The 19,482-nt window shown below is 37.7% G+C and overlaps 1 protein-coding gene across 1 annotated transcript in view; it reads right to left on the reverse strand.

Annotated features, from left to right (window-relative positions):
- The window catches only part of ITFG1 (integrin alpha FG-GAP repeat containing 1), a 72,598-nt gene that overhangs the window by 15,406 nt on the left and 37,710 nt on the right, over nt 1-19,482 (reverse strand). Inside the window, exons 10-14 of the mRNA XM_051805606.1 lie at nt 14,819-14,991; nt 7,997-8,147; nt 7,596-7,704; nt 4,282-4,325; nt 2,307-2,385 (exon numbers count right to left, since the gene is read on the reverse strand). Coding sequence (XP_051661566.1) covers nt 2,307-2,385; nt 4,282-4,325; nt 7,596-7,704; nt 7,997-8,147; nt 14,819-14,991 — 556 coding nt within the window. The remainder of the gene's footprint in view (nt 1-2,306; nt 2,386-4,281; nt 4,326-7,595; nt 7,705-7,996; nt 8,148-14,818; nt 14,992-19,482) is intronic.

Consider the following 19,482-nt stretch of genomic DNA (forward strand, 5'->3'; position numbering starts at 1 on the left):
TACCAGAAATTCTACTCTAAAACCAATATACAACATGGAAGCAAAAAGAGGACAAAACCCAAGATAACCAAACATCAAGAACAGAAGAGAGAAGGCACTCCAATGTGGATTAAAGTCATATGGATAACACAGTAGGAATCTGTAGAAACCTGCCCTGAGGAAAATGCCATAAAAAAAAAAAAAGGGTAGAAGCTGTGAAATAAGGGATGTCTGAATATGAATTCTGTATGTTCCTGTATGGAACCTGCAGTACCTTTAGCCTTATCTTCTGTTTTCCCATACACCCTCCCCAGTGCACGGAGCTTTGTCCTGCTGTGCTCCTTTGTTCCTGCTTGGACAAGAAGATTTCTGGCTGTGGCTCATTGCAGCTGCCACGTGCTGACCACATGGCCAGTCTGAGGGCAAAACCAGACCAAACAGCTGTTCATCTCTGACTCAAGTCTTCTTCTCACGTGGAATTTTGTCTCCTACCTGACTGACGACTTTTAGGGAACTGGTAGGGTTTTATTTGAGGCACATATGCTCCAGCTAAGATTGACTTAAGTAAGGTAGTGGATTCAAGAGTTACTAGGGATCACAACCAATCACAAAGACAGCAAACTGAGGACAGTTTCCCATCCACAGGAATTGAGATTTTTGAGGGATAAGAGACAAATGCACTTTACCAGTGCACTGTGATTTGTGCCTTGGTGCTGACAAAGCTCCATCCTGGTAACTGGCAATAAGAGGCTCTGCCAGTCCTTACCCAGCACCCGAGGGCTCGGGTTGGAGGGTCTAAGGGAGTGTAGTGTAATTAAACATCTCTGAAGTTTTAAGTGTTCCCAACTAAATATGTAAGCTCTTCTTACATTTAGCTTATGAGCAAACCTTCAGAGAGGTGAAGCTGAGCGTACAACTGGCAGGATTATTAGTTTATTAAAATGAATTTGTGCAAAAATTAGAAAAAGCACCTTGCATTTTCAGATGTTAGCATTAATTATTAGTTTGATTAAAACATAGGCTAATACTTTCAAGCTTTCAAACCCATATTTAAGCATGTATGAATACAGAAGTGATACAGAATACCAGGATATGTTTTTGCATCTATCTGGTTTGTATTTTAGGACATCTTCTTTCTCTTCAATTTTTTCTAGGGTGGAATTAACAGTCCTGAGCACACTATTCAAGGTGAGAGCGTTACCATCAATTTAGATTGATTTAGGACCTTAACATGTCAGCATTTCCCCCCCTAAAATTATTGCTATGATTTAAATCGGGGTTATACAGAAGTCAGTCTTCCCAGTGCACTGCTGGAAGCTGTTTTTTTTTTTAAATCAGTGTTTAATTTGAAATGAGACTGGAGTGACAGATGCAGGTGACTGTCACCCTGGGGAAGGAGCCACAGTGGCACCACTCACAGACGTGCACACTCTGATCATGTTTCAGCTTCAGAGTTTGGGATATGCTGCCTAAGCAAGAAGTGAGTCCTTCATAGTCCTAAGATTAACAGTCATAAGTCAGACTAACAGACCACTAAGTACCTGTGTCTTCTACGAGCCACTAGTGCATACTCAGGAAGGCAGCATCAACCCCAGGGTATTCTAACACCAGGCCCTGCTTGGACCGTGGCCTCATGGATTATTCGTTTTTGGCTACTTGTTTTCTGCAAACTGAGGCATCTGCAATATCTCAGGCCATTAAGCCACTAGTTAAGCTATAAGTTTCATGAAGCACTTCTTCCCATTTCTTTTGACCCTGTTACCTCATGATTCTTTGATACCTTGTAGTTCTTTCATTATGGGAAAGGATGCAGCCATTCCCTTTCCAGCTTCCTTAGGCTACTCATGATTTTATTTTGTTACTCTGACAGATGTAGTTAACAAATCCAGACAAATACATCCTGTCTTTACTGGATATTATCCTGATCCTTTTTCATACGGCTACTATGATTCTGTTTAGGTATTTCAAGGCCACTGTTGTTTCTTAATACATAATTGCTTAGGAACTGACAGAAAAAGTATATAATTAGAAGCTTATGCTATTTCACAAACTGATGATATTGTACCCAACAATTTTTCAGATACAGCCAACTGTTCAAACCCAACCAGCACAGAAGGGACAGAAGAAAAAATAAAGCAGTTGCAATATTTCTAAAAAAAATGCAATGTGTAAAGAAAGAAGAGAAAGTTGGGGGGTTTTGGCATTCTAAACTGAAGACACTATTCAAAACCATTCCCATTTCACTCTGAAAACTGTCCAGCTCTTTAGGTTGCTGAGAAGTATGTGTATGTGTATATATGTGTATTCCCATGATGAGATTATCTTACCTGACCCATTTTTCAGGTAGCCATTTGCATCTACAGTGGTGTACATGATGTAAGGACCAGGCTGATTAACTCCAAAGGGCTATTGGGGGGGGGGGGAAGAAAGAAAAAGGCAGGCAAAATTTTAGGAAATGACAAAACTATAGTAATCAACAGTAAAGGAAGAAAAACGTTTCTACATTAATAATTTATTTTTTAAATTGTAATTAAAAAATCTTGCAACTGTTTTGGTCATAGCATTATGTGGAAATTAATTTTCAAAAGAAAGGTAATCAATTGGCTAAGTAATGTTTAGTTTCTCATGGAGAAAGCAATACTGTTTAGTCCTCTGGCAGAAGGCTTAATGTTTCCTTGGAAGCTACAAGTAAAATAAAAAAACCCTAAAAATTCAAAGAATTAACTGCATGTTCTCAAAGAGCAGAACTCATTTGATGCTGTCTGGGAGAATGCACAGTCTTGATGGTATTTCTGAATTGAAAAATACTACACAAAGTCCAATTTTTTTATCATTACTTAGCAGTGTTTCATTTAATTCATGAAAATGATTGAATAGTTACTTGTCAAGTGGTAGTATCTATTTTAAGCAAAATTCTCTTGAAGGAGAAAATGTAAAAATGTACTGAAACATCAAAGCACAGTCATGGGGAAAAAAAATAAATAAACCACGTAAATATCCAAGGTAGTTGTGTATTACTGAGTGATAAGCCAGAACAAATACACCTAAGTAGGGTTTGGAAACAATTACCTGCTATGGTGGGGAAAAAAAAGAATGGGGAACAACTCCAAGAATAGATTTAAGGAAATTTTTCCTTTTTTTTTTTTTTTTTTTTAAATGCCAGATTCAAGTTGATATTAGGGCATCAAATCCAGTAAAGATATTTCAAATAATTTACAGAAAGAACACTAAAAGAAGTGCCATGCCTCAAAAAATAGTCAGTTCCAAACCCTAACAATAAGTGATAACGATGACAGATGAGATCAAAGCCTGAAAATAATAATTGATCAGAATGAAGAGTAAGGAGACTACAGAGATGATGTTAATGCAGATCTATGAAAGATGAGTAAGTAAGGTGAAATTTAAATTTTTTTTGGTGCCAAATAGCTGTACTCTGGCATAATACACTTTATGTTACTTTCTGACAGAGAACTTCTCGTAAAGCCGAGGCAATAGTGTTTCAGTGATCTCGATAATAAAAAGTTCACCAACACCTGTTGTGAAGATTTGCTTTTTAAATCCTCCCTATTTTTGTAATTAAGCCAATAATACTATCAAACCTCATTATTTTATAACAGAAATTAAACTCTATGTCTTAAAATAGGCTCAAATAAAAAGCTGGTCCCACAGGAAGCAGTTTTTCTATTTTCAAGTCAAAATTCAATTTGATGTTTTTGCAGAGCTAAAGTGCTACTGCTAGTTCTGATTCCTCTAAGTTCCTCTTTCATGCCAACTTTCACAGTGAACATTGCTAAACAATTGGCTAATTGGAGTTTGGTGGGTGAGTTGCAGGATCTCTGGAGATGCAAATGTCTACGTAACTATCTGCAGAACTATCAGAGCCAGTGCATTTCCTTCCTTCACTGCACCCGCTACTGCAGTTTAGTTCCAAAGTGGCCCCGTGGCTGAATCCGCCCCATAATCACTTTTGCCTGGACTTTCTAAATGCCCAGACCAAGACTTGGCACAATACACAGTCTGGGCATCCAGCTGGATTACCCAAGTTTCCCTTGTGCCTGGTATATCCCAGCCCCCCCAGTGCTGGGTAACAAAGCCCCTGCACAATCCATCAATTGATTTCAGCTCTGAGCAGGCAGCTGCCCAAAGTTCTGGGGCTCAAAGACACAGAACTTGGCCAGTTGTGATTTGGATTACACATTCTTCCAGTCAATAAGTCTTTTAATATGTTGAGAGTTTTTGGTATAATTAAGACTTCAGCTTATTTGAATCTAAATACTAATGCAGAGTCATAGTTCCACTTACTGTTATTTTCCGAGGACAGTCATTAGAACAGAGGCCGCTGAGAACTGCAAAAACAAGAAGTGAGCTTGTAGTGTTTCTGTTCACAAGCCATCTTGGAAGCACTATCTCTGAAACCTGGTAAAGTCTAGAAATAGTGTCAGGTATCCACTAAAATACAAAGAAAAGAAATGTCTTCTATGTGACTTATGTTAATGTATAACATTTCCCAATCTGCATAAAGCAAACTTCTTGGCAGAAATTTATCAGCTGGTCATTGTTTTATTCCACCTCACTGGTTAACCAGCTTCATAAGGAGAGATCTGCCAGTTAAAAAAAATTCCAAATTAAAACATTTTTACAATAGTGGACTATACATTTTATTCATTATTCTTCATTTCTAACTATTGAAAATACTGGCAGAGATTCAGCTTTACTGTTTTAACTGATAAAAAGGTAAAGGCTTTTCATTCTACACAAGGCATAGTTTTGGAACTTGATTTAAAGCAATTCACAAAAGCTGTAAAAAACAAAAATCCCATTATCTATTTATTCTAATAATTCAAAAGTATTATAAGCAGATATGTATAATGCTACTTAATATCTAAAGCCTGTGATAGTTTTTCAATTACTTGTTTAAAACTTACTAGTTTCAAAAATCAGTTGCATTCAGAAATCTGTTAAACAACCAAGCAACAGGCAATGAAATCCATCTGTTCTGTAACCTAGAACATCTTGTCACTGAGTATGAGAACAAAACAAGAACCACACACACAAAATAATCTAAGGAGTCATTCTGATGCAAAATTTGGACTGTAATGACAACAGTTTGGTTGAGCAGCAGGCCAGTAATGGCCGTGGGCAGGGAAGAGGACACACATCAGGTGCTGAAGCCAAGAGAAAACATTACTTCTTCATGAGTTATGGTATCCCAAAGCAAGTGTGGCAGACAGAAAATGAAGGTTTGGACCAGATTTGAGGGCAGGTCATCCTAACCACCACAAGTTTTTAAAACCATCTTCTGTCTACTTTAAGGCTTCATGGAGTTCAGGGTACAAAATGTTTGGGGTCAGTGAAATACTGAAAGGTGCATGTAAGATGTTCGCAGTCCAATTAGAAATCATTCCCTATGGGAATCAGAAATGGCACTCCTCTAGTGAAGGAATTTTTCTAATATTTTGTGGGTGACTATTAACAACTGTCAACATTCCCATGTTACCATTCTTTGCTTGAGATTTCAAAATATTGACATTTCCAAATATAGTAAAATCCAATATTTTATACAGTCCAAACCCCCCCAAAAGTCTGGACAGGTAGGATGAATGTGTGGCAAAGCAGAATTTGAAGACTATATGTATCTACAAACAGACTTTTAAAGCTATAAGCTAATTTTATCTGTTATACGTAAGTGTGTCTGCAAGTACAACCAAATCTTCCCATTTTGAGGCATAAAGACACACAGAAATTTGCTGTTCGGTTTCACTCCTGAACAAATTACCTGACCAAGTAGATTTGACATCAGTTATAATGAGCAAAGCTGTTCTCATTGTCCATATGCCAAATAAGTGAACACAATGCATTTATTCATGCACTAACTCCACAAAGCAGGTTTTGTTAGGAATACTGTCCCCTGCATCACAGTAAAAATATTTTTAGACGCTCATTAATTCCCATTTCCTGGGCTTTCTATGCAGAAATACTCACCCCCTAAAAGGGTGCTAAAAAAAGGCTTGCTCCAGTTTTTAAGACAGATTTACAGTGAGTGAATCAAAAAGCATGTTGCAAATTACTCCTTTTCCCATTAAAATATCACAAAATCATAATTTTGATATGGCTTTGTGAAATGCAAGATTTTTTCCAGAGGATTTGCTGCATGCTTTCGGGAATTACACTACCCACACATGGTATTATTTAAAAGAAGGCTCTAATCAACATGATAAATTATTACAGGCTATTACTATGAGAACAGAGCTCAGGTTAAGGAGCCAAGTAATAAATGCATCAGTCCCCAGTATTAACTGCAGTGCTGTTCACCTTATCATGTGCAGAATGTGTGCTTTAGAAGGATTAGATGCATTTAACATGAAGGCAAATACAATTTTTGAAGGTGAACCTCTAGTTGTTCCTGTTGAGCTTTGTCCTCATAGGCTCCCATACAACCTCATTTTCAGCTCGTTCTCAAAGAAACCAAGGAAGACAGATAAGCCATGAGCTCAAAGCTCAACACCTCTGCAGCTGAAGAACAGGGCAGGGCATGCAATTTGAAAACCTAATTGCTCCTAATTACAGATATCACGGTCTAACTCCAGCTTTTTAAACCGAGTCTCTCATTAATTCCCACACCCTGGCCATGTTCATTCCCATTCTGTGCTTTTCAGGTAAGGTGTCTTTTGTGCCTTTTAGACTGAAAACACCAAACTGACTCACACGTGGGAGCAAACTGACCCTCAGAACAGACCATCAGTATAAATAAAACATAAAACACTCTTTTTGAACAAGACTTTGCAGCATTTCCACATGACATAGACAAGAATTCCACCAAAGTAGGTTTGATATGGCAGAGGCACAGCAAAAAAGACAAAAGTCCCTGCTGGAAGAAAACACTGGAACCACTCAAGGCACAGGTGAACATAAGTGCCCTTGGCTACTGTTTCTCAGAATAGGCAGTCACTGTGGATAAGCAAAGCACAGTCCTTCAAGTCAATATTGCTGTAATTTCTCTTGGTTCCTTTCTGTCTCACCATGGCATACATATTTATATGTGGAAGCATCATCACTAATTTTTCCTCCAAGTAGTGAACTATGAGCTAATCTTCCTCCAAATTTTAAACAGCATCACACAATTAAAATAATGGTATTTAAGTCGAATGATAGATATGTGTATATCTATCACAATTTTTACACTGACAACACTATGTTATGTGAGGAGGTAAGTGGAGGTATTGTACAGAAGATCCACAGATTGGGTCTCTTGTGATCAGCTACTCCAACCCTTTCCCTCAAAATCTATGAGACAATTTCTTAATCTAGTTGTAAGGACCTCTAAGGCTGGTAGCTGCAGTTTCTCCAGGCAAATAGTGGTCAGAATTAATTTGGATTTTAATAAGTAAACTAAAATAAAAACAAAACCCCTTTGAAATGAAAAAAACCCACCTAATCCAAGTTCAGATTTTGCAATGAGAGATTTCTGCAATCCCTAGTATTTCCCATTCTGTGTTTTTTCTTTTCTAAAATTGTCATACACAGAGCATTAACATAATGTTTTCATATACAAAGGTTTAAATATTCACATTCTTCTCAACATCCCATTTTGACTTGATTATACAGTGATAACTTACCAATAACTTTAACAAAATAGGCATCTGCTTCAAAGTTATTTTTCAATGTATGGATAGCAAAGTCCTTGTTGGAGTAGCCTTTGCTTAGCACAATGATATCCAAGATTCCCTAGAGGAAAAAAAACCCCAAGTTTACGTTAGAATGCTTATTTACTCTCAGTAACATCCAAATTTAGCAAACCAATTCTCCTAGAGACACAAAGAAAAAAATACCGCGCAGCGAAGTTTACAACTTTACTAATTTTAATATCTTTCAAAAATCTTTTAGTAGAATCCTAATTTTAAGGCAGAGTGGTCCACCCACGTGCTGCAAAGCACGTTCGTGCAGAGCAGCCTTCCTGGGGCACAGGGACAGGCCCAGCCACACAGAGACTGTTTTCTGGGTAAAGAGCTGAACTTACATCTTCATATATGTCAAAGAAAGTCGCTACCACTGCGTCTTTGATCTGGTTTAGATCTGAGAGCTCCCAGAACACTTTGAACATGCGACGGACACTCTTGCAGCTCACGTTGTTGCAGGGGACATTTTCTAGTAAAAATGCTTGTTGATTGCTGTAAAACACACATGTATATAAACCAATTTATTATTGATAAAATCTAAATAACAGACATTACAAAAATATTGTAATTAAATAGTTTAAGTGTGCTGGGGTTAAATATAATAACAACAAAGCTAGCAGCCCCTGGATACTTGAAAATCCATAAACATGTAGGTGAACTTTACAGACCGCATCATTATGTTGTGCCTGACTTAAAACAATGAATACACTAAATAAATGGGTCCAAATTAGCAGGAATAATTTAATTACCATCCACTCAAAGGACTAAACATAGCCTTAGTTTATTTTGAAACAAGTACAAGTGCACTTATCAGCCATTTTCCTTAATCCCTCCACGGTCCTGCAGCTTAAACACTATTCAAAACATGTCCATGCTTTTTCATTATTTTATGACAATCTCTTCCCATCCCAGCTGCACTAATAAATTTTCTTACACACTGCATGATGTTTTAAACAAATGTAAGGTTAAAGCAAATCTCTGTTGGTATGATTTCCATGGTTTCAAAGCAAAATATAAACCACAAACCCCAGCCGAATAGTGCAATAAAAATAGGATAAGACAAACCAAACTGGGCATTTGCTGAGGTATAATGAATCCAGACACAAAGAGGCTGCAATACTGAAACAAGGAGCAAAGAAATGAACCAGAGTAGCTGGTCTAGTGGAGAAAAATGTCCCTTGTAAAGACTACACTGAATAGGTGCCGTCGGTCAGTGGGACACACGAGGTTCACACATGGAGGCTGATGATCAGCACTATTATACACTGTCCCTGAGACTTTATCAGTGCTACTGGAACTGGGAAAACCTTCAGACTTTACCAACCAGGAGTCCAGCTCCTTGGGCAGGTTTGTACCCTGGGAGCCGGCTAGAATCCATCACTGCCTTGGCAATGGCAATAGATGAAGTTTCCTCCTCTCCTTCTGGGGGCAGAGCCAGGAGCCAGAGCAGACAGTGCTCTGCAAAGCCAGCTGAGCGTGTCAGAGCCCAGGGCAACAACCAAAGCACGTCCTCAGTGTGACCTTGGACACGCTGCTGAATGGACAGGGACAGCAAGGGGGTTCTCTGTGTCTTAGTGGCATCCAGTGCCTCCAGGATGCACAGTCACACACATGCACACACACAGGCACTGCTCCTTAGGAAAATTACTTGAATTAATGCATTGCCAAAATGAAATGGGGTAATCTGCAACATTTAAGATGTTGTATTATCTGTATCTGAGAACTCATAATCATAACTTGAAATTCTTCAGTGCTCACATTCATTTCATGTATTACCTAAGTATCCACATCAGAATAGCCAACTGCAAGTTGTGACAACCTGAGCGAAGCAAATTGTTTCAATTTCTCTTTTTCATCTCTTGACATACACTTTTTTAAAATTTGGAGGAAGTTTTACGAAGATTCTTTCAGTTCAGATTTTTTAAAAACTGCTAGAAATTATCTGGATGATAGTTATTTAAAAGACAAAAGACTGTCAAGCTTCCCTTACACTCTGTGTACAGAGTATTGTTCAAATCTAAATTATAAGCCTTGTGAATGGATAGACACAATAAGTTTATTTACTACAGGAACCTTTTTTATTTCCTTTCCTTGCATCTGCACTGTGAGAAAAAAGGAAAACATTAATCAAAGTAGCTCTGAGCATAGAAATGCCACTTTCCTTCATCCTTCTGTATCAACAAGAGAAACAGAAGACAAACAGTAGGAAATAAAAAGCAATGTCAAAACCTAAACAGATGCTGAAGACCCAAGAAGTGCTCTGTAGAAGAGCCATCTTGTAGAGGAAATAAATTCATAGATGTAGAACCTCCTGTCCCATGTGCTACATCTCAGCAAGGGAGGAGGAAATCTTGGTGTGTGGCTCATGCAGCAGCAACAGGGAGTTGCAGGGCCTTATTATCTGCAGAAGGAAGAGCAATCAGCTCTTTGCTCTCTCCTCACCTCTTCAATTCTCTCTTGGAAGAACTCTTGACATCTGTATTTAGCCTATGAGCTGCCAGTTGAATCCTTGTATTATTTAAACCTTTAATAAAGAAGCATCCCTAGAATCAAAGTATCTACCTCCATGCTTTATGACCTTCCTATTATTTCGAACCAAATTTTGAAGATTTACCATCAGTAAAAATCTCCCTGTAATGAAGATGATCATCTGCATCCTGAAAATGATGTCCTTGAAAGCCTATAAAGACAGACACTGTTGTAATGGTAAAACCTTAAAAATCAATGCTAAGGTGCTACTCAAATGTGCAGCAGTCAATACCAAACAATTCAGCTTCGATACTGACAAGAGAGAGAGCAAAAGAACTCTGCCCTTCACATGCTATTTGCAGCACTCTAAATATTTAGGTATACACACCAATGCAGAATGGCAGCTAAATTTTCTACTTCCTGCATAACTTGATACTTTGGGATAGAGTTGTCTACAATTTGGAACCTTCTGATCAAAGTCATCTATGCTTCAAGGTAAATAACTATGAGTGGGGCTTAACACCAAAGAAAGACTGAAGACTTATCTCAGTTTTATATTACCATATTTCTTTGCAATTAGAATTAAATATTTACTACTAATTTCATACATCTCTCATGCTGTCAGTTTAAGGTTAGTTCATTTACAGTTATACTGGGGACATCAAAATGACTTATATCTCACTCCAGACATTCAAAGTAATTGAATTTGCCTCTGCTTTTTAGATTTGCTCAATTACAAGGTGCTCATCAATCCTACATTTAAAAGAAGTCCTCTATCCAACCTTACTTCTGACAAGTGACAACTAACAATGATTTAGGAAGAGATAATTTGGTCAAATAAGAGCCCTTTCATATAAAGGATTAATACATATACATTAATTTAAAACTGAGCATGAACACCTAGAAAACTTTCTAGAAGTCTATCATACTCGAAAGTTTTTTATTAAACTGTCCCTATCCAGTTGTTTTTCATCTCCAAGTTTCAGTCTTTCTGTTATTTATCAACAGTGTCAGACAGCGATAAGGTATTTCCAATTTTACCAGTGAAAAACATTCCCTTTGAGTAAGAGTGGAATTGAAAAGACTTAGATTACATGTTTGCAATGTAAGATGCCAATTATTAGCATCTAATTGGAAACAAGTGTTAAACAAAATTTGTTTCATCTAATTAGATGGGAGAAAGGTGTTTATAAACTCACAGTAACTTACACTTTCAGTGTCACCAGAGTCAATTTAAAAAACCCAGCATGTGAAAAAATGAATACATTTATGTAAGACAGGAAGCACAGATGAACTAATTAATAACTACTGATAAAATCCCTTCACTTATTATTATTCTATATACACATATCACTTCTAATACAGAATTCATGTATGTATGTAGCCTGAAGAAAAATTTCTGGACTTGAATTCTTATGTGCAGGTTTTGACTCAAGTCAGAAGTTAAAAGAACATATAAACATACTGAAAATATAAACATGTAAGAATCTACTGTGAATTTAGCATTTCCACTGTTGGAATTTATTGATTCTCTGGGTTCAAACCCTCTCAACACTTGCAAACACAAGTGGGATTCCATTTTTTTGTTGTTGCTGGCAAGGAATGTCTCCATGACATCAGAATATTACACACTGTAATTTGAAATCAATGGGATATGGCAGGAGACGAAACAGCAGAATCCTACAACAGCTATTACTCATTTTCCTGACTTGCCCACATGGCAGGACAGTAAACTGATGTATGTCCAACCATTATATCTTTATTTCAGTCTTTCGTAGGTATTTGTAAGGATTTGATCTGAAAGTACTTTCCTGAATTGTGATGGAAGCATATAATTGATTTTAATTCTTCCATTATCACATATGGGTATATTTTCAGATGAACAAAATTGTTTCTGCCTCCTTTAACTTCTTTATGTTACAGACAGCAACTAGAAACCAGGCTTCCCAGACTATAGCACAGATTGAGGTCAAGAGTTTACAAAAATGCTTTTATCATTTAATCACAGTAATCAATCACTGAAATTAGATCTGTAGATGTAGCATGAAAGGCTTCAGAGAAAGAAATAAACAGCTTGATCCAGAAGTGTTTAAAATCGATTAAATAAGGTTTTCATTTTAATTTACTCTAATTTAAGGACAGCTTTTAATTTAATTCCCACACTGTTTTAATTTTCTCCAATCAGTGACCCAGTTACACATTTTAAAAGGAAGTATTTGCTTAAGTCTCTCAGAAACAATGAATTAATAATGAATGTGACATTCCATAGTGAGTGCAAAAAAAAAAGTGCCTTTCATTTCCATCCCAAAGTACAAAGCATGTTTCTGTTACTTTTCTACAAATATTGGATAGATACAATGTTAACATGCAATGTATTTCTTCTTTTTTAGGTTAGTTACTCCTTTTTTGCCAGACTTCCTCATCTTCCTGAACCTCCCTTTCAATAACCTGTCAAATCATCTCCCAGTACCTTCAGTCCTTATGCCTCACTGTGTCACTCAACTTCTATGTCAAGTTTCAAATTAATTTTAAATGCACTCAGTTGAATAAGCAAAAATTTCAGAAGGAGGGAGAATAGAGATAGAAGTGTATCACAGCACTTCATTGCAACGAGACACAGGTAACTTCCTGGGCTTCTACAGGAGTAACTATTTACAAACTATTTTAAACTTTTTTACATGATATTACATTGCCATAATCTTACAGCAGCCAGAGGACAGAGGCTCCTAAGAATCTTAAAAGATAAAATAAAATAAATTTCTGAGCTCCATAAATCTTCAGGCAGTCCTTCTGAAGTGCAGTAGCTATCAGGACACACACCAGAAGACAACCTATGTACAGTTCAAAACACAAGATTTGTGGGACTTCAGTAAAACCAAAGACAACAACTTTCCTGATGTCACAGTATTCTTATGGCAAAGGAAAGACACTAGCTCTAGTTTGCTGTCTGACTCTTTTCAGTCTTTATTCAATGACTGCTGAATAGAAGATGCAAACTCCCAGCTGAGGCAGGTATGGAGTGAAAAACTTGCCATTCAGGGCCTGAGAGCTTTAACTTTGCTATGCCAGTCCTGGGCAGTAACAGCATCCTCCTTCTCGTCTGCCATGTCTGAACAGAAACACCTGCTCTGCTGGTTATTTTAAGGCTCAGAGCTACAGAGACAGAGCTCAGCTGCTCACAGCCTTGTCTCTGAATCACAGCACGCAGGCTGAATACAACCGTGTTACTCTTCAAACTGGGTCATTTTTAGGTGTGTGTCAGCATCTGAAGAACCTTAACACAAAAATGTCAGTGGGTGACTCATGTTTAGGCAACCCCTAGAAAATCTGAATTGACTTCCTGGACTTCAGCACTGAATTCTCTTTTATATACACTGTCTGAAGCATCAAAATGAGCTCCTCAGTTCTTTTCTTTATGAATTCAAAGTATGAACCTGAACCCAAGCTTATCCAAAATACCAGACAGAGGAAGACAATAAATACACCTGTAAGACAGACCTATTTTGCCTTGTAATGCACTAGTGCAAGTATTTGTCAAAGGTTGTAGTAAGGAAGATATTAAGACTCCATTACATTAACCAACACATAAGGTATTGGTTAAAATACCTTTTTCAAGCAATGACATGAGGAAGAAAAATGGAAGAGCATAAACAACCTTACATTTCTTCAGATGCTGGGAAAATCAGTTGTGCAGCATCAGACAGACTCTAGTCAGGGCACAGCACGCTGCACATCTCCTGTCTGTACTGAGGTTCACTGGCATCATGGTCTCCAGAGCTCTTTTAAGTTTTCCTTAGAATAAACAAGCTATTTATCATTCCTACTGTCAAGCAAAAGGATGTTCACATGAGAACATGCTGCTTCACTTCAAGGTAACGATAAGGACATGCCAGCAGTCCCATCAGCAGGTGCCAGGTGAGAGCTGCCCACGGGCTCCTCTGTCACGATCAGCCGCGTTTATCCCGGAGCCGTGGCACAGCACAGGGAGGCACCTCCTCGGGTCAGCTGTTATGTGGATCACTAACTCCTCAAGGTACAATAGTCCCCCTGTAAGCATCCCTACATGCCCTCTATCATACAGCACCAGCTGGTAGCAATACAAAATACTGGGAAAGCAAGTAAAGAAGAAAAAATGAAAAAAAAGGGAGGTCAAAGATTACACTGACAAATTTAATAGGAAGGGTTAGAAGCTCCTTTTGATGGTGGGGGAGGGAGGTTGGATTTGTGTATTATTTATTTTCAGTTAAAGTTGGACAATATAAGAACCACTGGTAAATTATTAGGTTTATCTAAACTTTGTGGCTTTCAAAAGGGACAAACCACTGTTGCATTCTTCAGCAGTTACCAGTCAGCGTTCACTCCATGTGACAGCGTGGAGCAGTTTCCCCAACTCTCCAGCCTGGTGTTACCAGTCAGCACTGAAAGCTGAAATCAGGGTTTTACAGAAGATGATTTGGGAAAGGAAAGGGAGAGAATCAGCTCCTGACATCTGGGAGGAGCACCCAAAATGCTGCCTCATGCTCCAGTCCCTGGTGCAATTCCTCACAGTCCCTTTTTACAAAGGGAAACGCTTAACAGAGATCAAAGTCTTGCTCACTTGTTAAAATGAATGAGATGCACTGAAGTTAGTAATTTGTATGACTGATGATGGAACATGCACCTGCTAGTTTTATTTCTAGTTGCATGTACTCTACCTTCCAGAAGTGTTCTTTAGTATAGCAAGAGCATCTGGGTAGCCATCCATATTGTAATCTCCAATATGAAGTGTAATTGGAAATGAAATTTCTGTTGAAGATTTGTCATTTTGATATGGTACAAAGCCCCAGATTGTGTCTTTATTTCTGAAGTCTTGCAAGACAGGAATCCACTGTAAAATAAAATGAAAAAACAACAGTTAGATAAAGCAATCCATTTTATTTATTTAAACAAGGTAATTCCATTTAAAACAGCTGACATTTTTTCACTTCGTCAGGATTTTTAGCCATTTACAAATTTCCATAGAGGAAATAAGGATTATTTCCTAAATCTGTCACCAAATGAAAAAATTAATCTGAGTAATTTCTATGCATTAAATTATTCCAGAACAGGAAAATGTAGTTAAGGTTGTAAGAATAAAGGACTTGTGTTTTGGAATGTGTCCAGTATACGGAGATATTCAGGAACACCTTAACTGAAATTCAGGCTTGCCTGGAATCTATACTAATCCTTAAGTGTAGGTAAGCCCAAACCATCAGGGCCTTGAGATCCTGAGTCTCATTTTTTTCCCCTGGAATTGCAAGCAGTAGGCATCATTAAAGCTGGAGGACTGAAGCACCCTCATCAAAACTGCTGGATAATATCAGTATGCTTCAGGACAGTTCATATCTGAATTCAGTGTTGCTCCTGCTTAAAGCAGGTTCATTTCAGCTCAAATGATTCTATTATTCATGGATTTTTAGAAGTTCAAGAGCTTCAATTCCCCTCCTATCTCCCCAGCAGCATCAGATACTGAAATATTTGATAAGAAATTAAGATTAAAGTATCAAACTGAAAGTACAAAAGAAATGCAAAATATAATTTCTCCAGGACAAGAAATGCACTTACTTTCCAAAGTGTTGCAGAGGTGCTAAATAGGAACTTATCTTAATTAAAATCAAAGTAATTTCACAAGTTAGTATGAAACCGAAGTACCAGGGTTAACATTTCAATACTACAGAGAAATTCAGTGCCATTTTTAAAGTCAAAAGTAATTTTATATGTCAACTAACTGTCAATGCCTTCAAAAGGACAGAAGGGTGCCATCTTAAAGGATCACTGTCACCAACATCAAAAGCACTTAACAGATCTTACATGTCTCTCATCCAAGCCTCAATTTAGCTATTTCAGGAACCAGAATGAGATCCATGAGTATCATTTCCTGCTGTGGAAAGACTCCCTCACTAAAGCAATCCAGTAATCAACAACATTCCTGCCACATGGCAATCGTGTGTGACACTTGACTGGTCCCTGAAGATTACACACAACCACAGGCATATCAGAGAAGCCCCCAAAATTACTGAAGAAGCGCATTAAGTTCAACTTGGTTTGGATATCACAAGTGGCTTAGAAGACTGGAACAGTTCTGCCCAACACTGCACACACTCAGTGCATGTCTGCCCACATAAGTGATGACATTTGAACTGCAATGATGATCTACTGCACTTCTGCTGAAAACTCAAAGTTGAAATGAAACATATTTGGACCCCCAACCCCGTGACATACAGATGTCTATTTGGTTACTGTAAGTTGCTGAAGGTTTGGAAAAAAAAAATCTATGAAACAGAAAAGAAGAAAAAGACTCAACCCAAGGGAAATTTTTCAAAGGGCAAGATTTCTTAGCACTTATTTGTCATGCAGAAGACAGATGATACAATATTATTGCAAATACTGTAATTTTGAAGAACACTGATTGAAATCAGAACCATGAAATATAATACAGCTTTTACTTTACATGGTATCATTCACACAGTCATTGCAGTGAAATCCAATTATATCCATCATATACTTTTTGAATGTTCGCATGTATGGTAACGCTACTTTAAAGAAGCAAAATTAAAAATGAAGTTTTAGGCACAAATATGAATTGGTATTTTCTTTTTATTCTATTCAGAGTGAGTCATACAATCCTAAGGTCTACAATCAGATATAAAACAATAGGTGAACAAAACATCACCAGTGGCCACCAAACATCAGCACCGCCCGTGCCGTGGAGTCAGATCCCTCCATCCTGCTCACCCAGTCGTGGGATTGTTCACAAGAGCAGTTGTGTAACAATTCCAGAACATCAGTGTTGCTCACTGCATAACCAGATCACATTCCAGCACCACAAGGAACTGTTTAAACTGACACTTCAAATTCAGAGTAATCCACGCTTTTGGTGAGACTCATTTTGAATATTTCTATTATGAACTGCAGCCTTGTGTAATGTAATGCAAGATTAATTGTTCATGTGCCTCAGGACGGATATTTCACTATAGAAGGCAAAAAATGAAAATGTGTTTGTCAACAATATAAATCTCTTACTTCTTTTGTATTTCATAATCCAGACACTTTAAGCTTCATGTTTGCTGTTGCTATTTTAATAGGAAAAGACTAAAACCAATTTTTTTTCTTTCACTCTAAGATAGAAATAGGTGGGTATAATGAGGACACACAAAGCTATTTTTTCCAGTTTTCTGATCATATGATTTCTGCTACACAGCTCAGATGAAAATAGACTGAAAAATAGAATGAGTATCTAAAAGAAATTCTAAATGAACACATAAAATTCAGCCAGAGAAATCAGATTTACTTCTTCACTTTCTGCTAAATTCCACTGCATGCCACTAATATAATTACTTAAAACATTTATATAGATATTTTTGATCCTTCAATTAATGATTTTGTGGCTAAAAAAAGGAAAAGTACTTAAGTGCTTGAAAATTTGTTTTTAAGCTCTTCAAACATTTGTTTTTCAACAAGTAGAAAAGAGAATTTTTTACTACTGCCTTGTGAAAACAACATCTTTTTCATTTTGAAAAATGTCTGGGGTATTTGAGAAACATTTAAAACTCATTGCATTCACCCCACTTCACTAAAAAAGGGATCATTTCTTGCAAAGTCCCCATTCTTCTATACATTAGGAAAGGCACTTCTCTGGCTTCAAAGCCTGGTAGCAGGTCTTTGAGTCAAAACTGTCGGATTAACGTGCATTTTTAAACTATGTCCAGAAAGCTGTGAAGCACAAACCCCACCCCCTGCCAGCTGCCCGATTTCAGGCCACCCAGTCTGGAAGTTTGGAAATTGGTGCCCATTCTTGGCCAATACATTTCGTTGAAATGCCAGGGATTCTCCTACTTTATATGAGAAGCATTATTCCACCCTATAGAAAGATGAGCACCAAGGGTGGCCTGAAAGAGCTGCCCCAGCCCCAGCCCTTTTCCCTGGGGCTCCCTCTCTCAGCACACGTGCACTGTAGTTCAGCTGCACATAACAAATAGTCCCACCATTTCAGGGTGCATCAGGCTTTCAGTGCCTGCAAAGGTCACCTGAATCCCTTCCACAGTTGAGCAGCCACTATTGCATAAAAATAAACTAAGTAAATGACTATACTTCACACCATTAATATGGTGTTCAAAGCCCAGAAGATGATGATCCCCAACACTGATTCAGAATCATAGGAAAAAATAATCAAGGCAGTAAAGGTCATGTTTTCAATGCTCACAGCCCCACAGCTGCTTTCAGAAAGATGAGCAACTTAGGAATGATGAGAGGATCTTGCAGAACCTGAGATTTATGACAATTACAGCAGCTGAATCCACCCCACCCCCCTTTAAACTGTTATTAGGAATGAGGAAAAACTTCTGGCACTGACCAAGTGCAGCTGGTGATCGATGCTGTAACATTCCTCTCTACCCTATGGAATGACACCACAAAGACCTGAGGTTTGCTGTAGGATGCACCACTGTGTCCTACTTCAGAGCTGCTAGATTTCCAAGAGGAATAAAGCTATAACCTTTCTATTATACAGAGAAAGGTTATAAGAATCATCCAGCCCACAAAGAAATTCTCAAATGAAGGCACTGAAATAATACTGTTTGCCTCAGGAAACAAATGAAAAATCATACCAAATACCTGGCAAAATTAAAAGAAGGATTAGTCATCTCTAAGAATACCATAGTACCTAGAGTTTCTACAATAAGTAGTACCAGGGACGTTAAAACATTTCTCAGATTAGACTGCAGGTGAATTAAAAGAAGTCTGAGGTGTCCTAACACCTGCCATAATCTGAAACAGTGTATAGGATCCCACTTCAGATCTGACAGCAATTCTGCTGTTGCCATGGAAACATTCACATTCCTTTAAAACATTAGTAGGTCTGTATCTCCTAATGTCACTCGTGTGTATTTTGTTGGCCTTTACTCCTGCTCCATCATCCGAAAGAAGAAAATTTTATCTGAGATATTTCTAATACTTATAAAGAAGAAATCATCAGATTTCTCATGAATATTAACCTACTTAGTCAAAACTTGGAAGCTGGGTCATCTCATCTCACAGTGACCAAATTCAGTGAAATTAAACATTCAAAATAAATATGGGAATTCACATGTTTGAATAGATTTCTACCTGAAAGAAGCCTGCAACACATGGGAAAAGCTGCAGACACAGCAATGAGGATACTGATACTATCCACTGTTTCAGAACAGAAAAGAGAAAATGTTTTAAGAGAAGCAGCTCCATCAGCTCCAGATGAGTGCAAGAAAAGAGTACTCTAGATAGAATTCTTTCAAAAGGTTAGGTCAGAACAGGTCATTATTGCATGCCATTTGATACTGTCATTTTTAATTAAAAAGTCATTCTA

The sequence above is a fragment of the Manacus candei genome, unplaced genomic scaffold (genome assembly GCF_025592945.1).
Source record: "Manacus candei isolate 608988 ecotype Guabito, Panama unplaced genomic scaffold, ASM2559294v1 h1tg000065l, whole genome shotgun sequence".
Lineage (NCBI taxonomy): Eukaryota > Metazoa > Chordata > Aves > Passeriformes > Pipridae > Manacus > Manacus candei.